At 43.1% G+C, this 25,305-nt stretch overlaps 1 protein-coding gene across 2 annotated transcripts in view; it reads left to right on the top strand.

The window, feature by feature from the left end:
- Nucleotides 1-25,305, top strand: part of LOC109891080 (ethanolamine kinase 1-like) — a 39,257-nt gene that overhangs the window by 2,575 nt on the left and 11,377 nt on the right. For both annotated transcript variants that reach the window (XM_020483379.2, XM_031825137.1), the window contains exons 2-5: nt 11,406-11,543; nt 11,771-11,892; nt 13,990-14,130; nt 16,924-17,066. In XM_020483379.2, the coding sequence (XP_020338968.1) occupies nt 11,406-11,543; nt 11,771-11,892; nt 13,990-14,130; nt 16,924-17,066 (544 nt within the window). The remainder of the gene's footprint in view (nt 1-11,405; nt 11,544-11,770; nt 11,893-13,989; nt 14,131-16,923; nt 17,067-25,305) is intronic.

Below are 25,305 nucleotides of genomic sequence, written 5' to 3'. Positions count from 1 at the left end.
CTCTATCCCTGAAAACACCAGATGCTGCCAACACCAACAGCCCAGTCACACCCCATTCCAATTCTTTGAGCTTACAGCTGCTTATTATCACACGTTAATGCCATGTGGCCTTCTGCCTTACTCTGATGTGGGCATGCAAGAGCTATTTAGTCACTTTTGTATGTTCGATAAATGGCCTCATCATTGGATAGGAACTTTGTTTAATTTGACCCAAAGCTTTTAAGCTTAGCCACAATAAAATAATAGCCTACTAAGATATGCAGACATTTTGTTCTCATTCAAAGAACATGTCACCTAAAAGTAGAATGTTTGTTAGTAGTTACCTCTGTTGTGTTGGCGCTTTATTACCTGTGACATGTGGAGCAACACACCACACACACACTGGTGCAGGATGATCACAGGTTTTTGTGGTGCATTGTGTTATGGGTATGTGTAGATGGTCACGAGATAAATAATTAATTCATAAAGGCAGTGTGTGTGGTCGTGACATGGTGCCAGTGTGCCCATCTCTCTAGTCAACCATGCCAGGAATGCCAGCTATGTTGGGGTGGGTGGCCAGAGAGAGGGCCAGTGTCTATAAGGCTAGTCTCTCTGCAGTCTGTTTAGCTGTCAAATCACTAGTCAGGGATTGTCCACATTCCAGTGAACATAAATATGGTCAGTTATTAGCTATTGGGTGCATCTCAATGGTGTGAACTGTTTGTAAAGGAAAGGAAAATAGAAAAGAAAGCCACACTTGACTAGAGACTACAGCTGCAGACCATGGGTTCCCATGTGTTACTTTCTCCCCCAACAGTAATCATTGAATGATGTGGCTGTCACTGATAATGCAAACAGCTGGGCCATTCCACCTCAAAAAGCACAAGAAAGAAGATTTCCACACCCACAATCTCAGTGTTCTGTTAGAGAAGAGAAGCATTCCTGCAAAATTATTTTGTTTAAATATAATTAGATCTTTGAGACATTACGCTAATTGATTGCACCCAAATTGGCTATTTTAATTTCTAGGATTTATATAATATTCAATAATTATAGTACCGAACATCCGATTTGAACCAAACTTTTTTCTAACAAAGAGAAAGACTTGAGGAATCCAAAGAAGTTGTCAAAAGCCACCCACAGACCCCCCAACACCAATCCCACCCCAACAACAAGTATTTAGTATCACTTCTCTGTTTAACCTCTCTGGGATAAACAGAGCGCCAAATTCAAAGAAATTACTATAAAATCAAGCTTTTATTAAATCACACATGCAAGATAGCAAATTAAAGCTACACTTGTTGTGAATCCAGCCAACATGTCAGATTTCAAAAAGGCTTTTCGGCAAAAGCAATCGATGCTATTATCTGAGGATAGCACCTCCTTAAACAAAGAGAAAGCCTATTTCAACCCTGCAGGCGCGACACAAAACACAGAAATAAAAATATAGTTCATGCCTTACCTTTGACGAGCTTCTTTTGTTGGCACTCCAATATGTCCCATAAACATCACAAATGGTCCTTTTGTTTGATTAATACCGTAGATATATATGCAAAATGTCCATTTATTTGGCACATTTGATCCAGAAAAACACTGGTTCCAACTTGAGCAAACGTGACTACAAAATATCTCAAAAGTTACCTGTAAACTTTGCCAAAACATTTCAAACTACTTTTGTAATACAACTTTAGGTATTTTTTAATGTAAATAATTGATCAAATTGAAGACTGGATGATCTGTTTTCAATACAGGAGTAAAACAAACTGTAGCATGCTTTCTGGTCACGCTCATCTAACAGTACACTTCAAGTGACCCTCGTTCAAGATGGCCGTACTTCTTCATTACACAAAGGAAAAACCTCAACCAATTTCTGAAGACTGTTGACATCCAGTGGAAGCGATAGGAACTGCAAGAAGGTCCCTTAGAAATCTGGATTCCCAATGAAATCCCATTGAAAAGAGTGACCACAACAACAACAACAATCTGAATGGTTTGTCCTTGGGGTTTTGCCTGCTAAATTAATTCTGTTATCCTCACAGACATGATTCAAACAGTTTTAGAAACGTCAGCGTGTTTTCTATCCAAATCTACTAATAATATACAGATCATATCTTCTGGGGATGAGTAGCAGGCTGTTGAATTTGGGCATGCATTTCATCCGGATGTGGAAATACTGCCCCCTGTCACCAAGAAGTTAACAAGGAGTATGGCGCTGCGGCTCGGAGTATTGTTTCATCCTATGTAATGTATTCTCTTTATTTCAACAAAATAATGTTTCTGGAATGCTTATCTTCTGTTTCTAATTACAGAAATGATTTCAGAACAATCTGAGATGGTGGGTGTCATGGCTTGCTGAAATGACATGGAATGACCCTTCTTCCTTGTCTGGGAGAAGTTAAACAAGTAGCCTACCTGTAAAGCCCTTGCCCTTTGGCCCAGTTGTTAAGCTCCAGTGTAACCCAGAATACTGTTACTGGGCAATTGCAAGGGGTTCCACATGATCAGGTGTGCTTGCGGTCTCAATTAAATACAGTAGGCTATAGCCTATGCACGGGCGCAGAAGCACAGGGCAGTTATCTTTCCAAGGAAATGTACTTCCTAAATCGGATTACGCTATAGTATACTTCATTGCCTAGAAATTAATATTGATCATCTGTTTTGGTCTCTGTCTGAAAATCATCCCACTCCTAAAAAGTATTCTATAAAGTGCAAGACTCTCCAACTGCTTTCTTCAAACTATGTGTAGTCTGCTGGCTGATATGCCCAGTAATACCAATAGCTGAATAAAATGGGCCATGTGAGAATCTGGTAATTTAACCTATTTCTTAGGTTTTTTAAATGTTTTATATACACTGCTCAAAAAAATAAAGGGAACACTAAAATATCATATCCTAGATCTGAATGAATGAAATATTCTTAAATACTTTTTTCTTTACATAGTTGAATGTGCTGACAACAAAATCACACAAAAATGATCAATGGAAATCAAATTTATCAACCCATGGAGGTCTGGATTTGGAGTGACACTCAAAATTAATGTGGAAAACCACACTACAGACTGATCCAACTTTGATGTAATGTCCTTAAAACAAGTCAAGATGAGGCTCAGTAGTGTGTGTGGCCTCCACGTGCCTGTATGACAACGCCTGGGCATGCTCCTGATGAGGTGGCGGATGGTCTCCTGAGGGATCTCCTCCCAGACCTGGACTAAAGCATCCGCCAATTCCTGGACCGTCTGTGGTGCAACGTTGCGTTGGTGGATGGAGCGAGACATGATGTGCTCAATTGGATTCAGGTCTGGGGAACTGGCAGGCCAGTCCATAGCATCAATGCCTTCCTCTTGCAGGAACTGCTGACACACTCCAGCCACATGAGGTCTAGCATTGTCTTGCATTAGGAGGAACCCAGGGCCAACCGCACCAGCATATGGTCTCACAAGGGGTCTGAGGATCTCATCTCGGTACCTAATGGCAGTCAGGCTACCTCTGGCGATCACATTGGGGGCCGTGCGGCCCCCCAAAGAAATGCCACACCATGACTGACCCACCGCCAAACCGGTCATACTGGAGGATGTTGCAGGCAGCAGAACGTTCTCCATGGCGTCTCCAGACTCTGTCACGTCGTGCTCAGTGTGAACCTGCTTTCATCTGTGAAGAGCACAGGGCGCCAGTTGCGAATTTGCCAATCTTGGTGTTCTCTGGCAAATGAAAAACTTCCTGCACGGTGTTGGGCTGTAAGCACAACCCCCACCTGTGGACGTCGGGCCCTCATACCACCCTCATGGAGTCTGTTTCTGACCATTTGAGCAGACACATGCACATTTGTGGCCTGCTGGAGGTCATTTTGCAGGGCTCTGGCAGTGCTCCCCCTGCTCCTCCTTGCACAAAGGCGGAGGTAGCGGTCCTGCTGCTGGGTTGTTGCCCTCCTACGGCCTCCTCCACGTCTCCTGATGTACTGGCCTGTCTCCTGGCAGCGTCTCCATGCTCTGGACACTACGCTGACAGACACAGCAAACCTTCTTGCCACAGCTCGCATTGATGTGCCATCCTGGATGAGCTACACTACCTGAGACACTTGTGTGGGTTGTAGACTCCGTCTCATGCTACCACTAGAGTGAAAGCACCACCAGCATTCAAAAGTGACCAAAACATCAGCTAGGAAGCATAGGAACTGAGAAGTGGTCTGTGGTCCCCACCTGCAGAACCACTCCTTTATTGGGGGTGTCTTGCTAATTGCCTATAATTTCCACCTGTTGTCTATTCCATTTGCACAACAGCATGTGACATTTATTGTCAATCAGTGTTGCTTCCTAAGTGGACAGTTTGATTTCACAGAAGTGTGATTGACTTGGAGTTACATTGTGTTGTTTAAGTGTTCCCTTTATTTTTTTGAGCAGTGTATATATTGCCTATAGGGCGCTAAAAATTGCTGTGACCATGGCTGGCACTTGACCTGCATCACATGCAGAATAACATTGCAGGACTGCTGTTGGGTTCAGGACCAGTTCTTGCGGTAGCAGGTGGTAGTCTGACAGAATGAAAAGTTGCAGGCGCAGGATGAATACAGTGCCTTCTGAAAGTATTCAGACCCCTTTACTTTTTCCACATTTTGTTACGTTCCAGCCTTATTCTGAAATGGATTAAATAAATCTAAATCCTCAGCAAATTACACACAATACCACATAATGACAAAGTGTAAACAGTTTAAAAAATAATAATTTTAGCAAATATATGAAAAATAAAAAACATACCTTATTTAGGTATTGCTATGATTCAAATTGAGCTCAGGTGCATCCTGTTTTCATTGATCATCCTTGAGATGTTTCTACAACTTGATTGGAGTCCACCTGTGGTAAATTCAATTGATTGGACATGATTTGGAAAGGCACACACCTGTCTATATAAGGTCCTACAGTTGACAGTGCATGCCAGAGTAAACACCAAGCCATGAGGTCAAGATGACGTAATGACACCACGAAAAATACAGCGCTACACAGAACAAAAGCAATAAAATACTAAGAGCACGCTTCCAACAACTAAACAAGTTGAAGTCGAGCAGTCATTTGAAAGAGTAAGAACATTTCAGCGAGACAACTCAAAGGCGAAATTCATTAAGGCCAAGATAATGGAGTTCATTGCCCTTGACAATCAACCGTGCTCTGCCGTGGATGATTTTGGCTTTCGCTGACTGGTCAAGCCCCGGTACACAATATTTTTTAGATGTTGTCTTACTGGAGTGACACAGTAGTGTTGAAACTCGCATCCATGAGCATCACTGCTATTAGCCTAACTACTGACATTTGGACCAGCGACATCATCCCCATGAACATGCTGAGTCTGATAGCACAGTGGGTCGACAAGGATTTCGTACTGAGGAAAGCCGTATTTCATTCTCAAGAATGTGCTGGTTCTCATACCGCTGCTGCTATTATTTCAATGGCATTTGAGAACATGTTTTAAACTTGGAAACATGATTACTCCAAGCTCCATTCGAACAACTGACTTGAGAAATAAGGTCAAATGCGTCTGCAGCAGACGTGATACCCTGTCATGGCATTGAAGCGCCTGCTCAACAAAACTGCTGACACAGACCGTGGGGTTAACTTACAAAATTACTCGGCTGTGAACAAGCGATTCGTTGGCATTCTCTGAGCCTTTTTACTGTGTTGCCTCCATGCTCGATGCTAGGTACAAGGACCGCTACTTCGATGCAGACAAACAGGGTTTACGTGAAATGTTACGTACACAGCTGGACAAGATGGAAACGGACACAGTGACTGCGGTCACGGACAGACAGAGCTGAAACTTCACTGCTTGACATGCATGATGAAATCCTGTTTGAGAATGAAACAAATGAACAATGAAACAGCACAGCAAGTAAGTGAAAGATAGGTTTTGATTATGTTTTACTGGTGATAGGGACATATGTAAATGCCAGTCAAATAACTTTTTGTGGTATGTATGTGTAACCTTCATTTAACTAGGTGAATGACTGCATACCCCGGCCAAACCCGGATGATGCTGGGCCAATTGTGTGCTGTCCTATGGGACTCCCAATCATGGCCGGATGTGATACAGCCTGGATTCGAACCAGGGACTGTAGTGACGCCTCTTGCACTGAGATGCAGTGTCTTAGACAGCTGCGTCCGTGTAACTATTTGACTGTATGAGAATGCTTAAGCCCACAAACATTTTTGATATCGGTATTGGACAAAAATGTCATCGGTGCATCCCTACTTACTACATGCAGATGCCAAAAGAAAGGAACGAGGTGGGCATATAACTATATGTGCCATTGTAGCAAAGTATTTATAAACTAAAAATCAGATCTCTTAAAAATGTAATTAGTTTTTGTTCTATTATCTATACCGGGTATTCCTAAACTGGGGGGTACACACAATGCCTTCAAGGGTACACCAAATACAAATGTGATTCACATTTTTTTTATGAAAAAAAAAACACGTTTGGATTAGGTTTTTTTCTCGCCTGAGTAGCCTCGTTTCACTGCCACAAATAACATTAAACAATCTAGTGTTCAGCTAAATAACAACACAATGTCAAATACAGGTAGCATAGTCAAATAATTAACATCCAATCACATTAACTGTTACCCTCTCTGGGAATTCCACTAACGGTTCGAATGTAGCCAAACATAGCTGCTGCTCATGTTGATATCTGTACTGATGGCGCAAAAGCCATAACAGGGAGACACAGTAGAGTGGTAACGTGCGTGCAGGCAGTTGCTCCCGATGCCACTTTGGTACACTGCAGCATCCACCGAGAGGCTTTTGCTGCCAAAGGAAGGCCTGACAGCTTGAAAGATGTTTTGGACACCATTGTGAAAATGGTTAACTTTGTTAAAGCAAGGCCCCTGAACTCTGTGTATTTTCTGCACTATGCAATGATAGGGCCAGCGACCATGTAACGCTTTTACAACATACAGAAGTGTGCTGGTTATCAAGGGGCAAAGTATTGACAGGTTTTCTTTTAATTGAGAGACTAGCTTAAAGTTTTCTTTACTGACCATTTTCACTTATCTGACTGCTTGCACGATGAAGAGTTTCTCACACGACTCGCGTATCTGGGTGATGTTTTTTTTGTTGCCTGAATGATCTGAATCTAGGATTACATGGACTCTCCCCAACTACACTGCTCAAAAAAAATAAAGGGAACACTTAAACAACACAATGTAACTCCAAGTCAATCACACTTCCGTGAAATCAAACTGTCCACTTAGGAAGCAACACTGATTGACAATAAATTTCACATGCTGTTGTGCAAATGGAATAGACAACAGGTGGAAATGATAGGCAATTAGCAAGACACCCCCAATAAAGGAGTAGTTCTGCAGGTGGTAACCACAGACCACTTCTCAGTTCCTATGCTTCCTGGCTGATGTTTTGGTCACTTTTGAATGCTGGTGGTGCTTTCACTCTAGTGGTAGCATGAGACGGAGTCTACAACCCACACAAGTGGCTCAGGTAGTGCAGCTCATCCAGGATGGCACATCAATGCGAGCTGTGGCAAGAAGGTATGCTGTGTCTGTCAGCGTAGTGTCCAGAGCATGGAGGCGCTACCAGGAGACAGGCCAGTACATCAGGAGACGTGGAGGAGGCCATAGGAGGGCAACAACCCAGCAGCAGGGCCGCTACCTCCGCCTTTGTGCAAGGAGGAGCAGGAGGAGCACTGCCAGAGTCCTGCAAAATTACCTCCAGCAGGCCACAAATGTGCATGTTTCTGCTCAAACGGTCAGAAACAGACTCCATGAGGGTGGTATGAGGGCCCGACATCCACAGGTGGGGGTTGTGCTTACAGCCCAACACTGTGCAGGACATTTGGCATTTGCCAGAGAACACCAAGATTGGCAAATTCGCCACTGGCGCCCTGTGCTCTTCACAGATGAAAGCAGGTTCACACTGAGCACGTGACAGTCTGGAGACGCAGTGGAGAACGTTCTGCTGCCTGCAACATCCTCCAGCATGACCGGTTTGGCGGTGGGTCAGTCATGGTGTGGGGTGGCATTTCTTTGGGGGGCCGCACAGCCCTCCATGTGCTCGCCAGGGGTAGCCTGACTGCCATAAGGTACCGAGATGAGGTCCTCAGACCCCTTGTGAGACCATATACTGGTGCGGTTGGCCCTGGGTTCCTCCTAATGCAAGATAATGCTAGACCTCATGTGGCTGGAGTGTGTCAGCAGTTCCTGCAAGAGGAAGGCATTGATGCTATGGACTGGCCCGCCCGTTCCCCAGACCTGAATCCAATTGAGCACATCTGGGACATCATGTCTCGCTCCATCCACCAACGCCACGTTGCACCACAGACTGTCCAGGAGTTGGCGGATGCTTTAGTCCAGGTCTGGGAGGAGATCCCTCAGTAGACCATCTGCCACCTCATCAGGAGCCCAGGCGTTGTCATACAGGCACGTGGAGGCCACACACACTACTGAGCCTCATCTTGACTTGTTTTAAGGACATTACATCAAAGTTGGATCAGTCTGTAGTGTGGTTTTCCACTTTAATTTTGAGTGTCACTCCAAATCCAGACCTCCATGGGTTGATAAATTTGATTTCCATTGATCATTTTTTTGTGATTTTGTTGTCAGCACATTCAACTATGTAAAGAGAAAAATATTTAAGAAGAATATTTCATTCATTCAGATCTAGAATGTGTTATTTTAGTGTTCCCTTTATTTTTCTGAGCAGTGTATATTCAATGTGCTGGACAAAATTGAGACTATGGTTAAGAAGTTGGAGCTCTTCTGTCTGCATTAACAAGGACAACACACAGGTCTTTCCATTTTATTATTATTTTTGTGTGCAAATGAACTCAAGTTTACGACAATGTCAAATGTGGTTTTGCGAAGCACCTGAGTGAGGTACGTAGGTACTTTCCCCAAACGGATGACCCAAACAACTGGATTCTTATCCCTTTCACAGTGCAGGTAGGAGGTAACAAATTCTTATTTACATTGACAGCCTACCCCGGCCAAACCAGGACAACGCTGGGCCAATTGTGCGGCGCCCTATGGGACTCCCAACGGCCGGATGTGGTACAGCCTGGATTTGTAGTGATGCCTTTTGCCCTGAGACGCAGTGCCTTAGACCATTGCGCCACTCGGGAGCCCACTCGTTTGGTTTCAATACTTCAAAACCAAATGGTAGGTCCAGGAAGTCACAAAAATAGATGGTTGTTTGTTAAATTGGGATTTTTTTTTTTAAATGAATGGAGTGAATTTGGTGCGAAGCGGTTTTTAGCAGAGTGGTTGGAATGGACTTGGAGGGTCCAGCCTCTCAACTCCGTTCACATACTGTCGAAGGAATCTGCAATTAAGCATGTCATTGGACGGTGTATACCATGTGTATCCTGTACATACTGTATTAGTAATGAAACTTGTGACTACTATGATTTCCCATTGTGGCCAATTGAATTGCAGTCTTTCTGTTACTGATTTTTCAGTCACTAACCAGGTTTCTATCCTCAGGTTTTATGCAAGTAAACTCATACCTTTTTATAAATAAAATAAATAAAAACACGACAGCTGTCATGGAAACAGGACGTTTTGGTACAATTTTACAAATGCCAACAGATCATTTGCTTGTTTGCCTTTATGCACAAATATTAATATAATAACCATCATATCGAAGTAAATTTGGGAATGAAATAAGTTATGATGAACTTCACAGGGTGGTGAAAGTGCACTGTGATCTTGGTGCTCCTTTCCAATAATTTTTCAGGGTCTTATTCTGTTGACATGATCGATGCTTGACTGACGTTTGACAAATAAATATTCTTGCTCTTCTCCATAATAACCTCATGTAGACTATACCCTCACAGCCTACCTGCACTGTATCTGTGAGCTCCATAATAACCTCATGTAGACTATACCCTCACAGCCTACCTGCACTGGATCTGTGAGCTCCATAATAACCTCATGTAGACTATACCCTCACAGCCTACCTGCACTGGATCTGTGAGCTCCATAATAACCTCATGTAGACTATACCCTCACAGCCTACCTGCACTGGATCTGTGAGATCCATAATAACCTCATGTAGACTATACCCTCACAGCCTACCTGCACTGGATCTGTGAGCTCCATAATAACCTCACCATGTAGACTATACCCTCACAGCCTACCTGCACGGTATCTGTGAGCTCCATAATAACCTCATGTAGACTATACCCTCACAGCCTACCTGCACTGGATCTGTGAGCTCCATAATAACCTCATGTAGACTATACCCTCACAGCCTACCTGCACTGGATCTGGGAGCTCCATAATAACCTCACCATGTAGACTATACCCTCACAGCCTACCTGCACTGGATCTGTGAGCTCCATAATAACCTCACCATGTAGACTATACCCTCACAGCCTACCTGCACTGTATCTGTGAGCTCCATAATAACCTCACCATGTAGACTATACCCTCACAGCCTACCTGCACTGTATCTGTGAGCTCCATAATAACCTCATGTAGACTATACCCTCATAGCCTACCTGCACTGGATCTATGAGCTCCATAATAACCTCACCATGTAGACTATACCCTCACAGCCTACCTGCACTGTATCTGTGAGCTCCATAATAACCTCACCATGTAGACTATATCCTCACAGCCTACCTGCATTGTATCTGTGAGCTCCATAACAACCTCACCATGTAGACTATACCCTCAACCTACCTGCACTGTATCTGTGAGCTCCATAATAACCTCACCATGTAGACTATCCTCACGGCCTACCTGCATTGTATCTGTGAGCTCCATAACAACCTCACCATGTAGACTATACCCTCAACCTACCTGCACTGTATCTGTGAGCTCCATAATAACCTCACCATGTAGACTATACCCTCACAGCCTACCTGCAAAAAAAATAATAACTTATTATTATTATTATTATTAGGATGAAAAATGGTTGAGAAACATATACCTTCATTTCCCCAAAATATAGACTCTTAGCTCATTTGACACCAAATTTGATATACTCCGACAAACTTCACATGTTGATGCTCATGGGTCCTTTTACATGGACATGACCTACTGTTTCTGCTATCTCAGCTCAGGAGAAAGTCAGACCTTCTTTTAGGAATTCACTGTTGTGACTTAACCTTCTCATGGTCATCTAGCCCTATGCTTTCTGATATGATTCCTGACAAGGACAGGCTTGTGCCTCATTATCTAGTGACAGTAAACTAGAGTAAACCCAATTAACGATGGGATAATCTCAATTGCATACTCCTTGTGTCCTTTCATATCCAATGGGTTTTGAGGACATGAGGAGTATCCAATTGAAATTCTCCCAGAATCTCTCCCTCCCAGTCTCTTTCCAGACCTTCACTGGTGATTTTTCTTTTTAAATGTTTTTTTGTTCTTTTTTAAATTCTGTATTAAACCCTCTGTCTCTCCCCTTCTTCCTCTCTCAGCTCTTCACTGATGGGACCACTAATAAGCTGGTTGGTTGTTATGTGGAGGCGAGTCCAGAAGACGTGGTTCTGGTACGTGTGTATGGGAACAAGACGGAGCTGATTGTCGACCGAGACAACGAGCTCAAGAGCTTCCAGGTGCGTACACATGTTCTCTAACACACACCCTTCACAGTTCACACACTTGACACTTCAGAGCTTTCAGGTGCTTCACTAGAGGACATCTATGTAAATCAAACACCAGATTCTTCAGGAAGTGCATCTACACTGGTAACTAAGTTCAACTCCCTGTGCATGGACCCATGTTTAGGCTATTTCCTGGTCTGTCTTAGGCCACCTGTGTCTAATAATTTGTGTGTTCCTAGGTGCTGCATGCTAACGGCTGCGCGCCGCGGCTCTACTGCACCTTCCAGAATGGCCTTTGCTACGAGTTCATGCAGGGGGACGCCCTCGGGACACAGGACGTCAGGGATCCAACCATACTCAGGTGAGAACATGGTGCAGTCCAACAGGGACCCCTCCCTACTCAGGTGTGATAGTATAGGTGAGGTGTGGAGGTGCCTGTTAAACAGATGGGGGACAATGTTATTTGAAAACCCTCTTCAAGCTGATCCTGATATCTGTCTAGCCTGCAGGTAAGGCAGGCTTTGATTTGTACACCCTTAATTTCAACACCCTCAAACTCCTGCAGGAGTGTATAGTACACACCACTGTGTACTGCTCATTCAGGTCCTTTCTCTCTCCAGCTCTTTCCAGGAAACCAGTATAGGAGAGCATCTTCAATGCTCTAACCTTGAGTTAGTGTGATACATGTTTTTCATCCATGGTCACACTGTCTGTTCTGATGGGTTAGTTTGAGTGAGATGTTACGGTCAGGACTTTGTTTACAGCAGACTGAACACGGCAGCACATGGTGCAGTGCTCCTCTGTTCTACCAGCAGACAGTGCTGAGCTAACAAACTGTAGCAAGCCAGCCTTTGATAAGCATACTACAGCCAGATCTGTGTAAGTGTCTACAGTCGTGGACAAAAGTTTTGAGAGTGACACAAATATTAATTTCCACAAAGGTTGCTGCTTCAGTGTCTATAGATATTTTTGTCAGATGTTACTATGTGTGTCTTTAGATATTTTTGTCAGATGTTACTATGGAATACTGAAGTATAATTACAAGCTTTTCATAAGTGTCAATGGCTTTTATTGACAATTACATGAAGTTGATGCAAAGAGTCAATATTTGCAGTGTTCCTGGATTTCAGAGAAGTTGCTCTCGGAGGATGTGTTGGTACCATTCTTTATTCATGGCTGTGTTCTTAGGCAAAATTGAGATTGAGCCCACTCCCTTGGCTTAGAAGCAACCCCACACATGAATGGTCTCAGGATGCTTTACTGTTGGCATGATACAGGACTGATGGTAGCGCTGACCTTGTCTTCTCCAGACAAGCTTTTTTACGGATGCCCCAAACAATCGGAAAGGGGATTCATCAGAGGAAATGACTTTACCCCAGTCCTCAGCAGTCCAAACCCTGTACCTTTTGCAGAATATCAGAATATCAGAATATGTTTTCCCTGGAGAGAAGTGGCTTCTTTGCTGCTCTTCTTGACACCAGGCCATCCTCAAATTCTTTGCCTCACTGTGCGTGCAGATGCACTCACACCTGCCTGCTGCCATTCTTGAGCAAGCTCTGTACTGGTGGTGCCCCGATCCCGCAGCTGAATCAACTTTAGGAGACGGTCCTGGCGCTTGCTGGACTTTCTTGGGCGCCCTGAAGCCTTCACAACAATTGAACCGCTCTCCTTGAAGTTCTTGATGATCTGATAAATGGTTGATTAAGGTGCAATCTTACTGGCAGCAATATCCTTGCCTGTGAAGCCATTTGTGCAAAGCAATGATGACTGCACATGTTTCCTTGCAGGTAACCATGGTTGACAGAGGAAGAACAATGACTCCAAGCACCACCCTCCTTTTGAAGCTTCCAGTCTGTTATTCAAACTCAATCAGCATGACAGAGGGATCTACAGCCTTGTCCTCGTCAACACTCACACCTGTGTTAACGAGAGAATCACTGACATGATGTCAGCTGGTCCGTTTGTGGCAGGGCTGAAATGCAGTGGAAATGTTTTTGGGGGATTCGGTTCATTTGCATGGCAAATAGGGACTTCGCAATTAATTGAAATTCATCTGACCACTCTTCATAACATTCTGGAGTATATGCAAATTGCCATCATAGAAACTGAGACAGCAGAATTTGTGAAAATTTATATTTGTGTCATTCTCAAAACCTTTGGACACGACTGTATACCATCGTAGACTACTGATGAGTCCAGAGAGACTGAGTCTCAAGACGGTCCTAAACCCTGTTATCACCATGGAACTAGAATTAGAGGTCAAGCAGTCAAGTTAATACATTATCAGAGAAGGATCCAGGACCCAACGGTTTGTAGTGGATATGAGTAATTTTGGATGAGCACATTGTATTTTATTTCATTCATCAGAACAAACATGTTTGCATGAAAGGTGAGTACTGATATACTGTATTAAGTAGTGTGTAATATAGTGTCTAATAATGTGTATCTTCCTCCTTAGACTGATATCCAGGGAGATGGCTCATATCCATGCGATCCATGCACACAACGGCTGCATCCCCAAACCCAATCTGTGGATTAAGATGAGGAAATATTTCTCTCTGGTCGCTACAGAGTTCACCGACCAAGCCTCCAACACCAGGTAAGAGGACCCTGAAACGAGACACACACACCACACCAGGTAACCTGAAAACACTGAGGCTAAAGAAACTAGACCGAAGTTACACTCACACAGACACTGGCTCAGACACACTTTGACCCCTCTTACTCAGAAGGGTCTTTTCATAACCTGGTATATTGTTCATACATACTCAGTTGTCTGGGAGGATTACGCTTTATTCCCATGGTTATTAAGTCCTCTATACAGGCTCTTATATAAGTGTGATCATAACTACAGTGCAGGGTAGATGTGGATTAGGGAGCCAGAGGCATGCATTGGGATATCAGATGTTTGCATACCACTTACAGTTTATCAGCCTGCCTAGAATGCCTGGGTAATGTAGCACACTGTGTCATTCAGCTATCCTGCCTCCACTGTACACACAGTCCTAGTCACACTCACACAAATGTAGACTCAACAACTGTGCCCAGAGAAGAGAAGGCTTCTGCCTTCTTGAGGGTGGGTGCTGGTTGCACAACTTGCTCCTATACCCAGCCAACAGCAGAGATCCTGGGCAGGCAGGGAGGAGAGAGCTGGGTAAAACTCTTGGAAACTGGGAGCTCAGAAAGAGAGCAGTGGCCTGGGTGCAAATGGTCCTCAGTGGGGATAGGCTATAGGGAGAAGCAGCAGTAGTATCATTTGGTGGTTGGTTACTAGTCGTAGGGAATATTCCCAATAGTAGTAACTATTGCTGTACTACTAATGGAAGAAAGTTAGAAGTGGGAATCCCGGGATAGAGGGTTAACACAGTGGGAGTCGGTCAGTCCTCCCCCTTCCTTTCTACTCTGCCTCTTCAGGCTAACTCTGGATTAGCCCTTTAAACCCATTACCACAGGAGAGTGGTCGCTCGATTGGCCGAGACAATCACCCTTGGAATGATCCCTTTCCTCTCAGCACTGCTCCTCTGGGCACTCTCAGGGTGAATACAGTACACACAAATTACCTTACTCTCTCTTACTCTCACGCAAACACACATACACACCAAGGTTTATGATAGGAAAAAATGGCGCCGGAAAAGTGACCGGGAAGATTTGAATTTATTGGACATTTGAGAAATGTACCGGTCATCCATATGGATTGGGTGCATTACCCATTAGGGTTTCCACCCACGCAGCCAGCGCCATCAATAAACCAGGGATATTTGCCAAATGAGCCACATTTACCTGTCCTTTAAAATAGCCTATAACAAATTACAAAAACACTTTTCTTGTGTTTCGATGTGTAGCATATGCAGAACTTTTATAGCGTTTTTGTTTTTTACTTTCCTAAAACAATAATTGTCCACCTCACGGTTCAGCTGTTGGAGATTTGAGCACTAAATGCATCAGGGCTTTGCATTCATAGGCCTGTAGGCTTAGGCACTCTCTGTATGATAGTGATTCCAAAAAATGTGTGTGTGTATATTTAAGCTTAGGCTCAGCCCCAGAGAGAGAGATCGCGATATAGGCGTAGGGAAGGAGGCTAATATGTTTTCTATAAAAATATTTTTTTATAATGTTAGATTATAGGAGTATGCCAAGAACATTCTACCTCAAGTTCAACTGTCGGAGTCAACTGTACATTGCCTTCATATCATACGCCTGCAACATAATAGGCTTATAGCCAGGGTAATATCAAAAGTAAATCAAGCAAAAGTAAATTAGGGTAATAGTAAAAGTAAATCAAGCCATTGTTTATAGGGAAAATACGAGCAGGATATTGTATTGCGGCAAACACATTACAGTTGGAACTTTAATTTGGCCAAAGAAAATGGCTCAACAAAATTAAACAAAACACTTGCGAACTGGTTTAAACCTTCACAATATTGAACAGGCTATATTGCAGCAATTACTAAAAGGGCTAGTGCTTAATGCACCCAAAAAATGATAGCAATAGGCTAATTATATTTATTTTACAACCGGCTTACCTATATACCGATCTTAATCTAAATACAGAGCACACAATCAGAAAGACAGGTCGAACTTAATTTAGCCAATAAATGTTTAAACAGAATGGGGGAAAAAACACATTGAGCATATTTAAAGAACTGGTTTAGATTAATACAATGATAGTTATAATTAGTTATCACAATGAAGGCCTACAATGATAGTTATAATTTGTTTTAGCATTATTATTACTCTATGAAAACATTTTATAAAGTAAAGAAATTGCATCCTACTGTACCTGAATAGCGAGTTGCACACTAGCTTGCATTTTGCTGCGCCAACATTCTTGTTATCTTAGTTCACTACAATATTGAAACTTGTCCATACGGGGGAGATTCCCCTTATAGACTATTCACGATAGGCATACTCTAACTTTAATTTTACGTCTGTGAAAAGGCCTCCATCTTCACAATCAACAGTAGCTCAACGCTCCTCTCTTGCTCGCTCTCTCTCTCTCTCTCCTCAGCAGCAGGCTCATTCATGTAAGACAACCCGCAAGGAGTGAGAGAATGGTGCTGATGTGCAAAATTGGGATGTATGCACCTCTGGCTACAATTGTATTAGTTGGCTGCACTCCCTGTCTGAATTGAAACTCTACCCTTTTGAGAGAGACTAGTGTGTGTCTGTTTTTGTTCATTCTACAAAGTCCCATGCTCTGTTGGTCCAACAACACTGTATACACTTTGGTGAAAACTTGGCAAAGCTATTTCAGTCACACTAAATAGGGCCAACTTACTGTTGTTTTTATTTAACAATGAACATGGTGTCCTCGACAACAGTCACAGGGAGGAAACGGAGTCACTGATGTTAGTCTGAAAATGTGGACTCCCCCCACCACCCCTCTCTCTAGGATCCAGCAGGAGGTGCCCAGCCAGGCGTTGTTGGAGCAGGAGATGGTGTGGATGAAGGAGCACTTGTCAAAGCTGGGCTCTCCTGTGGTGCTCTGTCACAACGACCTGCTCTGCAAGAACATCATCCACAACAGCAAAGAGGGTGAGTTGGATACAGTAACGTTAGAACATCATCCACAACAGCAAAGAGGGTGAGTTGGTTACAGTAACGTTAGAACATCATCCATAACAGCAAAGAGGGTGAGTTGGATACAGTAACGTTAGAACATCATCCACAACAGCAAAGAGGGTGAGTTGGATACAGTAACGTTAGAACATCATCCACAACAGCAAAGAGGGTGAGTTGGATACAGTAACGTTAGAACATCATCCACAACAGCAAAGAGGGTGAGTTGGTTACAGTAACGTTAGAACATCATCCACAACAGCAAAGAGGGTGAGTTGGATACAGTAACGTTAGAACATCATCCAGTCAAGGTCAAGGACCTCTATCACTGTATTTGTATCATTTTTGACAGTATTTGAGTGTTTTGTTTTTGAATAATACATTCTAAATTTGCAAATTGAGTAGTGCATGAGGCTAGGGTGGCAATACATACATTCTAAGGGATTTACATCGATCTTTCTCCATTCTGACTGTTTTACAGTGCATTCGGAAAGTTTTCACACCCCTTGGCTTTTTCCACATTTTGTTACGTTACAGCCTTATTCTAAAATTGATTAAATATTTTTTTCCTCATCAATCTACACACAATATCCCATAATGACAAAGCAAAAACAGGTTTTTAGACATTTTAGCTAATGTATCATAAAAAAATTACCTTATTAACATGAGTATTCAGACCCTTTGCTATGAGACTCTAAATTGAGCTAAGCTTCATCCTGTTTCCACTCATCATCCTTGAGATGTTTCTACAACTTGCTTTGAGTCCACCTGTGGTAAATACAAATCATGACCAATCAAATGAAAAGGCATACACCTGTCTATATAAGGTCCCACAGTTGATAGTGCATGTCAGAGCAAAAACCAAGCAATGAGGTCGAAGGAATTGTCCCTAGAGCCCCGAGACAGGTTTATGTCGAGGCACCGATCTGGGGAAGGGTACCAAATATTTATTTTTTTCAGCATTGAAGGTCGCCAAGAACACAGTGGCCTCCATCATTCTTAAATGGAAGAAGTTTGCAACCTCCAAGATTCTTCCTAGAGCTGGCTGCCCAACCAAACTGAGCAATCGGGGGAGAAGGGCCTTGGTCAGGGAGGTGACCAAGAACCCGATTGTCACTTTGACAGAGCTCCAGAGTTCCTCTGTGGAGATGGTTGTCCTTCTTGAAGGTTCTCCCATCTCTGCAGCACTCCACCAATCAGGCCTTTTATGATAATGGCCAGACCGAAGCCACTCTTCAGTAAAAGGCACATGACAGCCCGCTTGGAGTTTGCCAAAAGGCAAAGATTCTCTGGTCTGATTGAACTCTTTGACCTGAATACCAAGCATCACGTCTGGAGAAAAACCCTACTCCCCTACTGGGAGGCTAGTCAGTATCAAGGGAAAGATTAACTGAGCAAAGTACAGAGAGATCTTTAATGAAAACCTGCTCCAGAGAGCTCAGGACCTCAGACTGGGGCAAAGTTTCACCTTCCAACAGGACAACCACCCTGAGCACACAGCCAAGACAACGCAGGAGTGGCTTTGGGACAAGTCTCTGAATGTCCTTGAGTGGCCCAGCCAGAGCCCAGACTTGAACCCGCTCAAACATCTCTGGAGAGACATGAAAATAGCTGTGCAGCAACACTCTCCATCCTACCTGATAGAGCTTGCGAGGTTCTGTAGAGAATGGGAGAAACTCCCCAAATACAGGTGTGCCAAGCTTGCAGCATCTTACCAAAGAAGAGTCGAGACTAGTTGCTGCCACAGGTGCTTCAACATGTTTTTTATATATATATATATATATATATGCATATATATATGCATATGCAAACATTTCTAAAACCTGTTTTTGCTTTGCAATTATAGGGTATTGTATATAGATTGATGGGGGGGGGGGGGTGTCGTCAATGTTAATACATTTTAGAACAAGGCTGTAATGTAACAACATTTGGAAAAAGTAAAGGGGTCTGAATAATTTCTGAATGCACTGTTCAATTAAACTTTAACCACATTTTTGGGGGCCATTTTCACCAATTTCTGCTTTTCCTGTGCTCATTTAAGATAATTTCCACACTAGGACTGCACAATATTGGCTAAATATCCAGGCATTATTTTTTACCAAATGTTGCAGTTGTGATTTGACTTGCAATTTAGATCAAAACACTTGGGTGAACGGTTGGGATCATGAAAATAGAATGATTATAATGATATAGTTAAATTATACTAGTGGGCACTTTGAATACAGTGTTTGACATGGCAATGAATGAAAATGCCAGGGAGGAGTTATTGTAACAGGGTAGGAAACAGAGTTTCTCAGTGTTTCCTAGGGGATCCTATAATCTTTGGCTTCATTACATTTCTCTTAGTTATTTCATGTAGCTAACACACTCATGCTTCGTCTAATCCTCTTTGGTTTCGAAGATACTGTTGCAAAAACATGCTGATTTAGGCCTGCATCATCATTGGTATCAGATTGGCTACGTTTGCTCTGACTCAGTTTATTTTATTAGCTAGCTAACGAGCTATTAGCATTAGTGGCGATTTAGCCACAAATTGTTAAGAAAATACAAAACACTAGCAGTTTACAGATGTAAGAAACAAACGAATAGTGTAATTATAGAACTCTAGTGGATTTATATGAACTCTTTAGAGCCCATAGCGTCCGTCAATGGCTTTTCTTTAAATTACTATAGCGGCCGCAAATGGCCTTGTTTTTCGAACAATACTATCTGTGTCAATATCGCAAAATGAACGTGCTATCAACCTGTTGTCGTATTCGCTTGGCTGTTGTCATCAACCAGAAACAGGGTATGCTGTCATTTGAATTTTTCAGCGTAAAAAAAAATAAAATGATGGTGCCGAAGTGGTCGACTTTTCACTGTGAAAAATGCTGACTTTGTTGGTTAGTGGTACGGATTCGGACACATCCTTGCACTTTGAAAGCGTAAACAGCAGATATATGTTTGATGCTGTGAAACTTGGGGAATGGCTCTCAGATTAGAAAGTCCTGTCATGATAACTTGGTTGGTACAGGTTAAAACCGCAGCGGTGGAGCTCAAATAATGTTAACCAAAAGTCAAACATTTAATTCCAAAATCATGGGCAATACTATGGAGTTGGTCCCCCCCTTTGCTGCTATAACGGCCTCCAATCTTCTGGGAAGGTTTTCCGCTAGATGTTGGAACATTACTGCGGGACTTGCTTCCATTCAGCCATGAGCATTAGTGAGGTTGGGCACTGATGTTGAGCGATTAGGCCTGGCTCACAGTCGGCGTTCCAATTCATCCCAAATGTGTTCGATGTGGTTGAGGTCAGGGCTCTGTGCAGGCCAGTCAAGTTCTTCCACATGGACCTCGCTTTGTGCAAGGGGACATTGCCATGCTGAAACAGTTGGAAGCACAGAATTGCCTAGAATGACATTGTATGCTGTAGCATTAAGATTTTCCTTCACCGGAACTAAGGGGACTAGCCCGAACCATTATTCCTCCTCCGCCAAACTTTACAGTTGGCACTGTGCATTGAGGCAGGTAGCGTTACATCCGACAAACCCTGATTCATCTGTCGACTGCCAGATCGTGAAGCGTGATTCTTTACTCCATAGAACGCATTTCCACTGCCTCAGAGTCCAATGGAGGCCATCTTTACACCACTCCAGCCGACACTTGGCATTGCGCATGTTGATCTTAGGCTTGTTTGCGGCTGTTCTGCCATGGGCACCCTTTTCATGAAGCTCCCAATGAACAGTTCATTTTGAAATAGTCTCTAAATTGTTTACATTTGTACATTGACAACTGTTCTTACTTGTGTAATAATCAAATAGCCTACTTTGTGTGGGTTTTGAAATCATTTCTGAATATTGTCCTCTGGTCACATTTCGGATGTTTTTTTATATTTATTTGTTTTGAATATTTAATGTAAATAATACGTATAAGTATAATATATTATACTTAGGACATTTTGAGTATGTGAATGTGGTGTCATATTAAAGTAGAGGTTGTGCTCTTTTAAACTAAGTTAACTTGTAATTGTAATTTGTTCTTTGTTTTAGAGCTACGGCTGTTTTTGAAATGTGTGAAAAAATGAGCTTTATCTTGGAAATTCACAGTATAGCAATATTCTAGAATTCTACTGGGGTCTAAAGGGGTAAGACCTAAAGTGGAAACAGCATCATTGTCATCAACATTGTAGCATGTGTTGCATTGACCATGCAGACTGAACACAAGTGTCTCATGGTCGAGCAAAAACAAATGTGTGCCTTGAGTGACTGGGCGGGGCTAGGTCTGTGTGGAAATCAGCATGGAGGGAAAGAACTCAAGTAGTGGAATACATTTTAAAAAATTGACTTTACACACGGAGTATCACATTTAACAAACTATTCAAACATTCAAATACCATTACAGAAGGTAAAGTAAAAACTTAAACTGGTCCATGTATTGGTATTTATTAGGATCCCCATTAGCTGCTGAAACATCTACTCTTCCTGGGGTCCACGTGAAATAATATATAGTACAGAACATTATTAGTCAATGCACTGTATGTAGTTCAGCCCTTCAAAGTATTCAGACCCCTTGAGTTTTTGATACGTTACAGCCGTATTCTAAAATGGATTCAATTGTTTTTGTTCCTTGTCAATTTACACACAATACTCCATAATGACAAAGCAAAAAACAGGTTATTTTAGAAATGGTGGCAAATGTATTAAAAATAAAGAACTGAAATACATATTTACATAAGTATTCAGATGCTTTACTCAATACTCTGTTGAAGCACCTTTGGCAGGGATTACAGACTCAAGTCTTCTTGGGTGTGATGCTACAAGCTTGGCAAACCTGTATTTGGGGAGTTTCTCCCATTCTTCTCTGCAGATCCGCTCAAGCTCTGTCAGTTTGGATGGGGAGTGTCGCTGCACAGCTATTTTCAGGTCTCTAAGAGTTCAATCGGGTTCAAGTCTGGGCTCTGGCTGGGCCACTCAAGGACATTGAGACTTGTCCCGAAGCCACTCCTGCGTTGTCTTGGCTGTGTGCTTAGGTTTGTTGTTCTGTTGGAAAGTTAACTGCTGCCCCAATCTGAGGTCCTGAGCACTCTGGAGCAGGTTTTCATCAAGAATCTCTCCGTACTTTGCTCCGTTCATCATTCCCTCGGTCCTAACTAGTCTCCCAGTCCCCCAGTCCCTGCTGAAAAATATCCCCACAGCATGATGCTGCCACCATGCTTCACCATAGGGATGGTGCCATGTTTCCTCCAGACGTGACACTTGGCATTCCGGCCAAAGAGTTCAATCTTGGTTTCATCAGACCACAGAATCTTGTTTCTCATGGTCTGAGAGTCCTTTAGGTGCCCTTTGGCAAACTCCAAGCGGGCTGTTATGTGCCTTTTGCTGAGGAGTGGCTTCCGTTCTACCATAAAGGCCTGATTGGTGGAGTGCTGCAGAGATGGGAGAACCTTCCAGAAAAACAACCATCTCTGGAGCTCTGTCAAAGTGACCATCGGGTTCTTGGTCACCTCCCTGATGAAAGCCCTTCTTGAATTAACTACAGATGGATTCCAAGTTGTAGAAACATCTCAAGGATGATCAATGGAAACAGGATGCATCTGAGCTTAATTTTGAGTCTCGGAGCAAAGGGTCTGAATACTTAAATAAGGTATTTAAAAAAACAAATAATAATTTAATCCATTTTAGAATAAGGCTTTAACGGAACAAAGTGGAAAAAGGGAAGGGGTCTGTGTTAAAATGGGCAATTATTTTTGTCCTTTTCTGGGTTGCTTGTTAGTTTCTGAGGGAGACATGTCAATGGTATTGGGTGGGCTGCCCACAGTGGGCTTCTTCCTAAGGCAGACGGTTTCAGTGCAAACTGTGGAATTCAATTCTATATGCATGTGATTATTGCAGATAATACCCTCAGCGCTAACAGTTAAAGGAACACAGATTAGGTTACTTACATTCACTGCACTTCTATTTCTCTGGGATATAATACGATTTCCATGTCCTCTGTTGCTTATTATGACAGGGTGGACTGGAACGCTACCAAACCCAGAACGTCAGTCTCTTGAGCAGTTCGCTATGTTGATGGAGATAATCCTGGAACCCCTGCGGTAAGGGTGAATCCCATCTTTTAAAGATTGAACCCAGAACGTCAGTCTCTTGAGCAGTTCACTATGTTGATGGAGATAATCCTGGAACCCCTGCGGTCGGTGTGAATCCCATCTTTTAAAGATTGTTGGTTGCTCCCACAGCAAGTCAAATTTGTCACAAAAGGAGACATTCCTGTCTTTGCAGAGTTTCTTCAATGTTCTCTTCCCTTTGCAAACAAGGATGTTCAAGAGAAAGTTGTAGTCCTCCTTCAATTCTTCAGATTGCCGAAAGCGAATGACATTAAATCCAACTTCAGTCCCTATAGTAGAGTAGCTGGCTAGAACTGTTTGCAGGAGGAAGTTGTGTTGGACACGGGTGCCTGGGTAACAATGAACCTTGCTCTGCCCACAGGCCAAGAGCAGGACAAAATCTCACCATTGAGCTGCCCAAGCCGGTGGTGGTCATGATTGAATACAATGGGGAAGGAAGAGGGGGAACCGAATGGGCCTGCCTCTGGCAGGGGGGAGGAGGTTTGCTTCGACTATTGCCAGCCTGACTCAAAGCACATATACCAGTAGCAGCGGATGGTGTCGGGATCCTCGGGGAGGTGGAGGAGGGCCCAAGACCTTGCTTCCTTTGGTCAGTGACTGGCTGAGCTGTGGAGGAGGGTGCCCCTGAACGGCTGCTGGCGTACACCATCAATACCGCTGTATATAGTAAAATACAGTATACTGCCTAGCACAAGATCGAACATAGGGATGTAACAATTCACAATAGGCATTAGTCCCTGGTTCAAATGTTTAAGAGAGGCCCCAAAGCGACGCAAATGTAGCATGCATCGGTCAGGAAATCTATTCAAGCGTTATGAATCGCCGTTTCACAAATGTTTTGTTCAAATTCCTTTTTCTACCTTCTGAAAATACCACTCATCATTTGTGACAACTGCATCCTCTCCTTCACTTTGGAACTAAGCATGTAATTATGTTAGACAGTCATTTTGCAAACCAAACAAACCCAGGCAATATCAGTAGCCTAATCAAACTGCGCGCTGTGCGCTGATCGAGAGGTGTGTCTACTCCTGATCTGGCACACCTGCAAGTCATCTTCATCATTCAAATGTTAGTCAAATGGGGGCCTACCGAGTAGTGCAGCGGTCTAAGGCACTGCAGTGCTTGAGGCGTCATTAAAGATCCGGGTTCGATACCGGGATGTGTCGCAGCCGGCCGCGACCGGGTGACCCTAGAGGCGACACACACTTGCCCAGCATCGTTAGGGTAGGGTTTGGCCGGCCGGGATGTCCTTGTCCTATAACGCTCTAGCTACTCCTGACGCATGCAGGCTCACACGGTTGCCAGTTGTGCAGTGTTTCCTCCGACACATTGGTGCTGCTGGTTTCTGGGTTAAGTGGGATAGCCCCCTTTTTTCAGTTTTTGCCTAAAATGACATTCCAAAATCGAACTGCCTGTGGCAAGGATATGTATATTCTTGGTACCACTTGAGAGGAAACGTGAATTGAATGTAGGAGAATATAACACAATAGATCTGGTAGAAGAAAATTCTAAGAAAACCCCCTTTTTTTCCCCCTACCACCATCTTTGAAATGCAACAGAAAGGTCCCAGTTCTAGCAATCACTCTGGTTGTAATTTCGATAGTGTCCACAAGATGGCAGCAGTGTGCGACGTTTCAGACGGATAACTTGAACTATGAGCGAACTACATGACATTTCGTGTGAAGTCACCCAGGTACATTTGGGAAAATCATGAAGGAGACATTTGCATTCATATAAAAATTTTCTGCAAGAATTTCGTCAAGTCTGTATACTTGGATTTTGATTTAGCTTTTCCAGTATTAGTAGCCATATTATAAGTTCAACATTTGCAAAACAACCAGTTTTCATAACTCTGAATATCCTTATCATTTTTGTCCAAAAGGAAAAGGGATGCTGTCGTACAAGGTTAATAGCTACATTTTACAACAGATACAGGGTTTCCGGATACTCCCGTAAAGCCCAGCTCATTGGCTATCTAGCTAGCTTTGTTGACCCCGATTTGGTGCTTATTTGACAAAGTTAGAGTCGATCAAGTGAAGACCGCCCGCGTCATCGGCGGTGACATGAAGGCGTCGCTCTCTGACCAAATTTGATGTCCTATAGGATATACTA

Source organism: Oncorhynchus kisutch, linkage group LG5 (genome assembly GCF_002021735.2).
Source record: "Oncorhynchus kisutch isolate 150728-3 linkage group LG5, Okis_V2, whole genome shotgun sequence".
NCBI lineage: Eukaryota > Metazoa > Chordata > Actinopteri > Salmoniformes > Salmonidae > Oncorhynchus > Oncorhynchus kisutch.
This window is presented reverse-complemented; position numbering and strand designations above follow the sequence as displayed.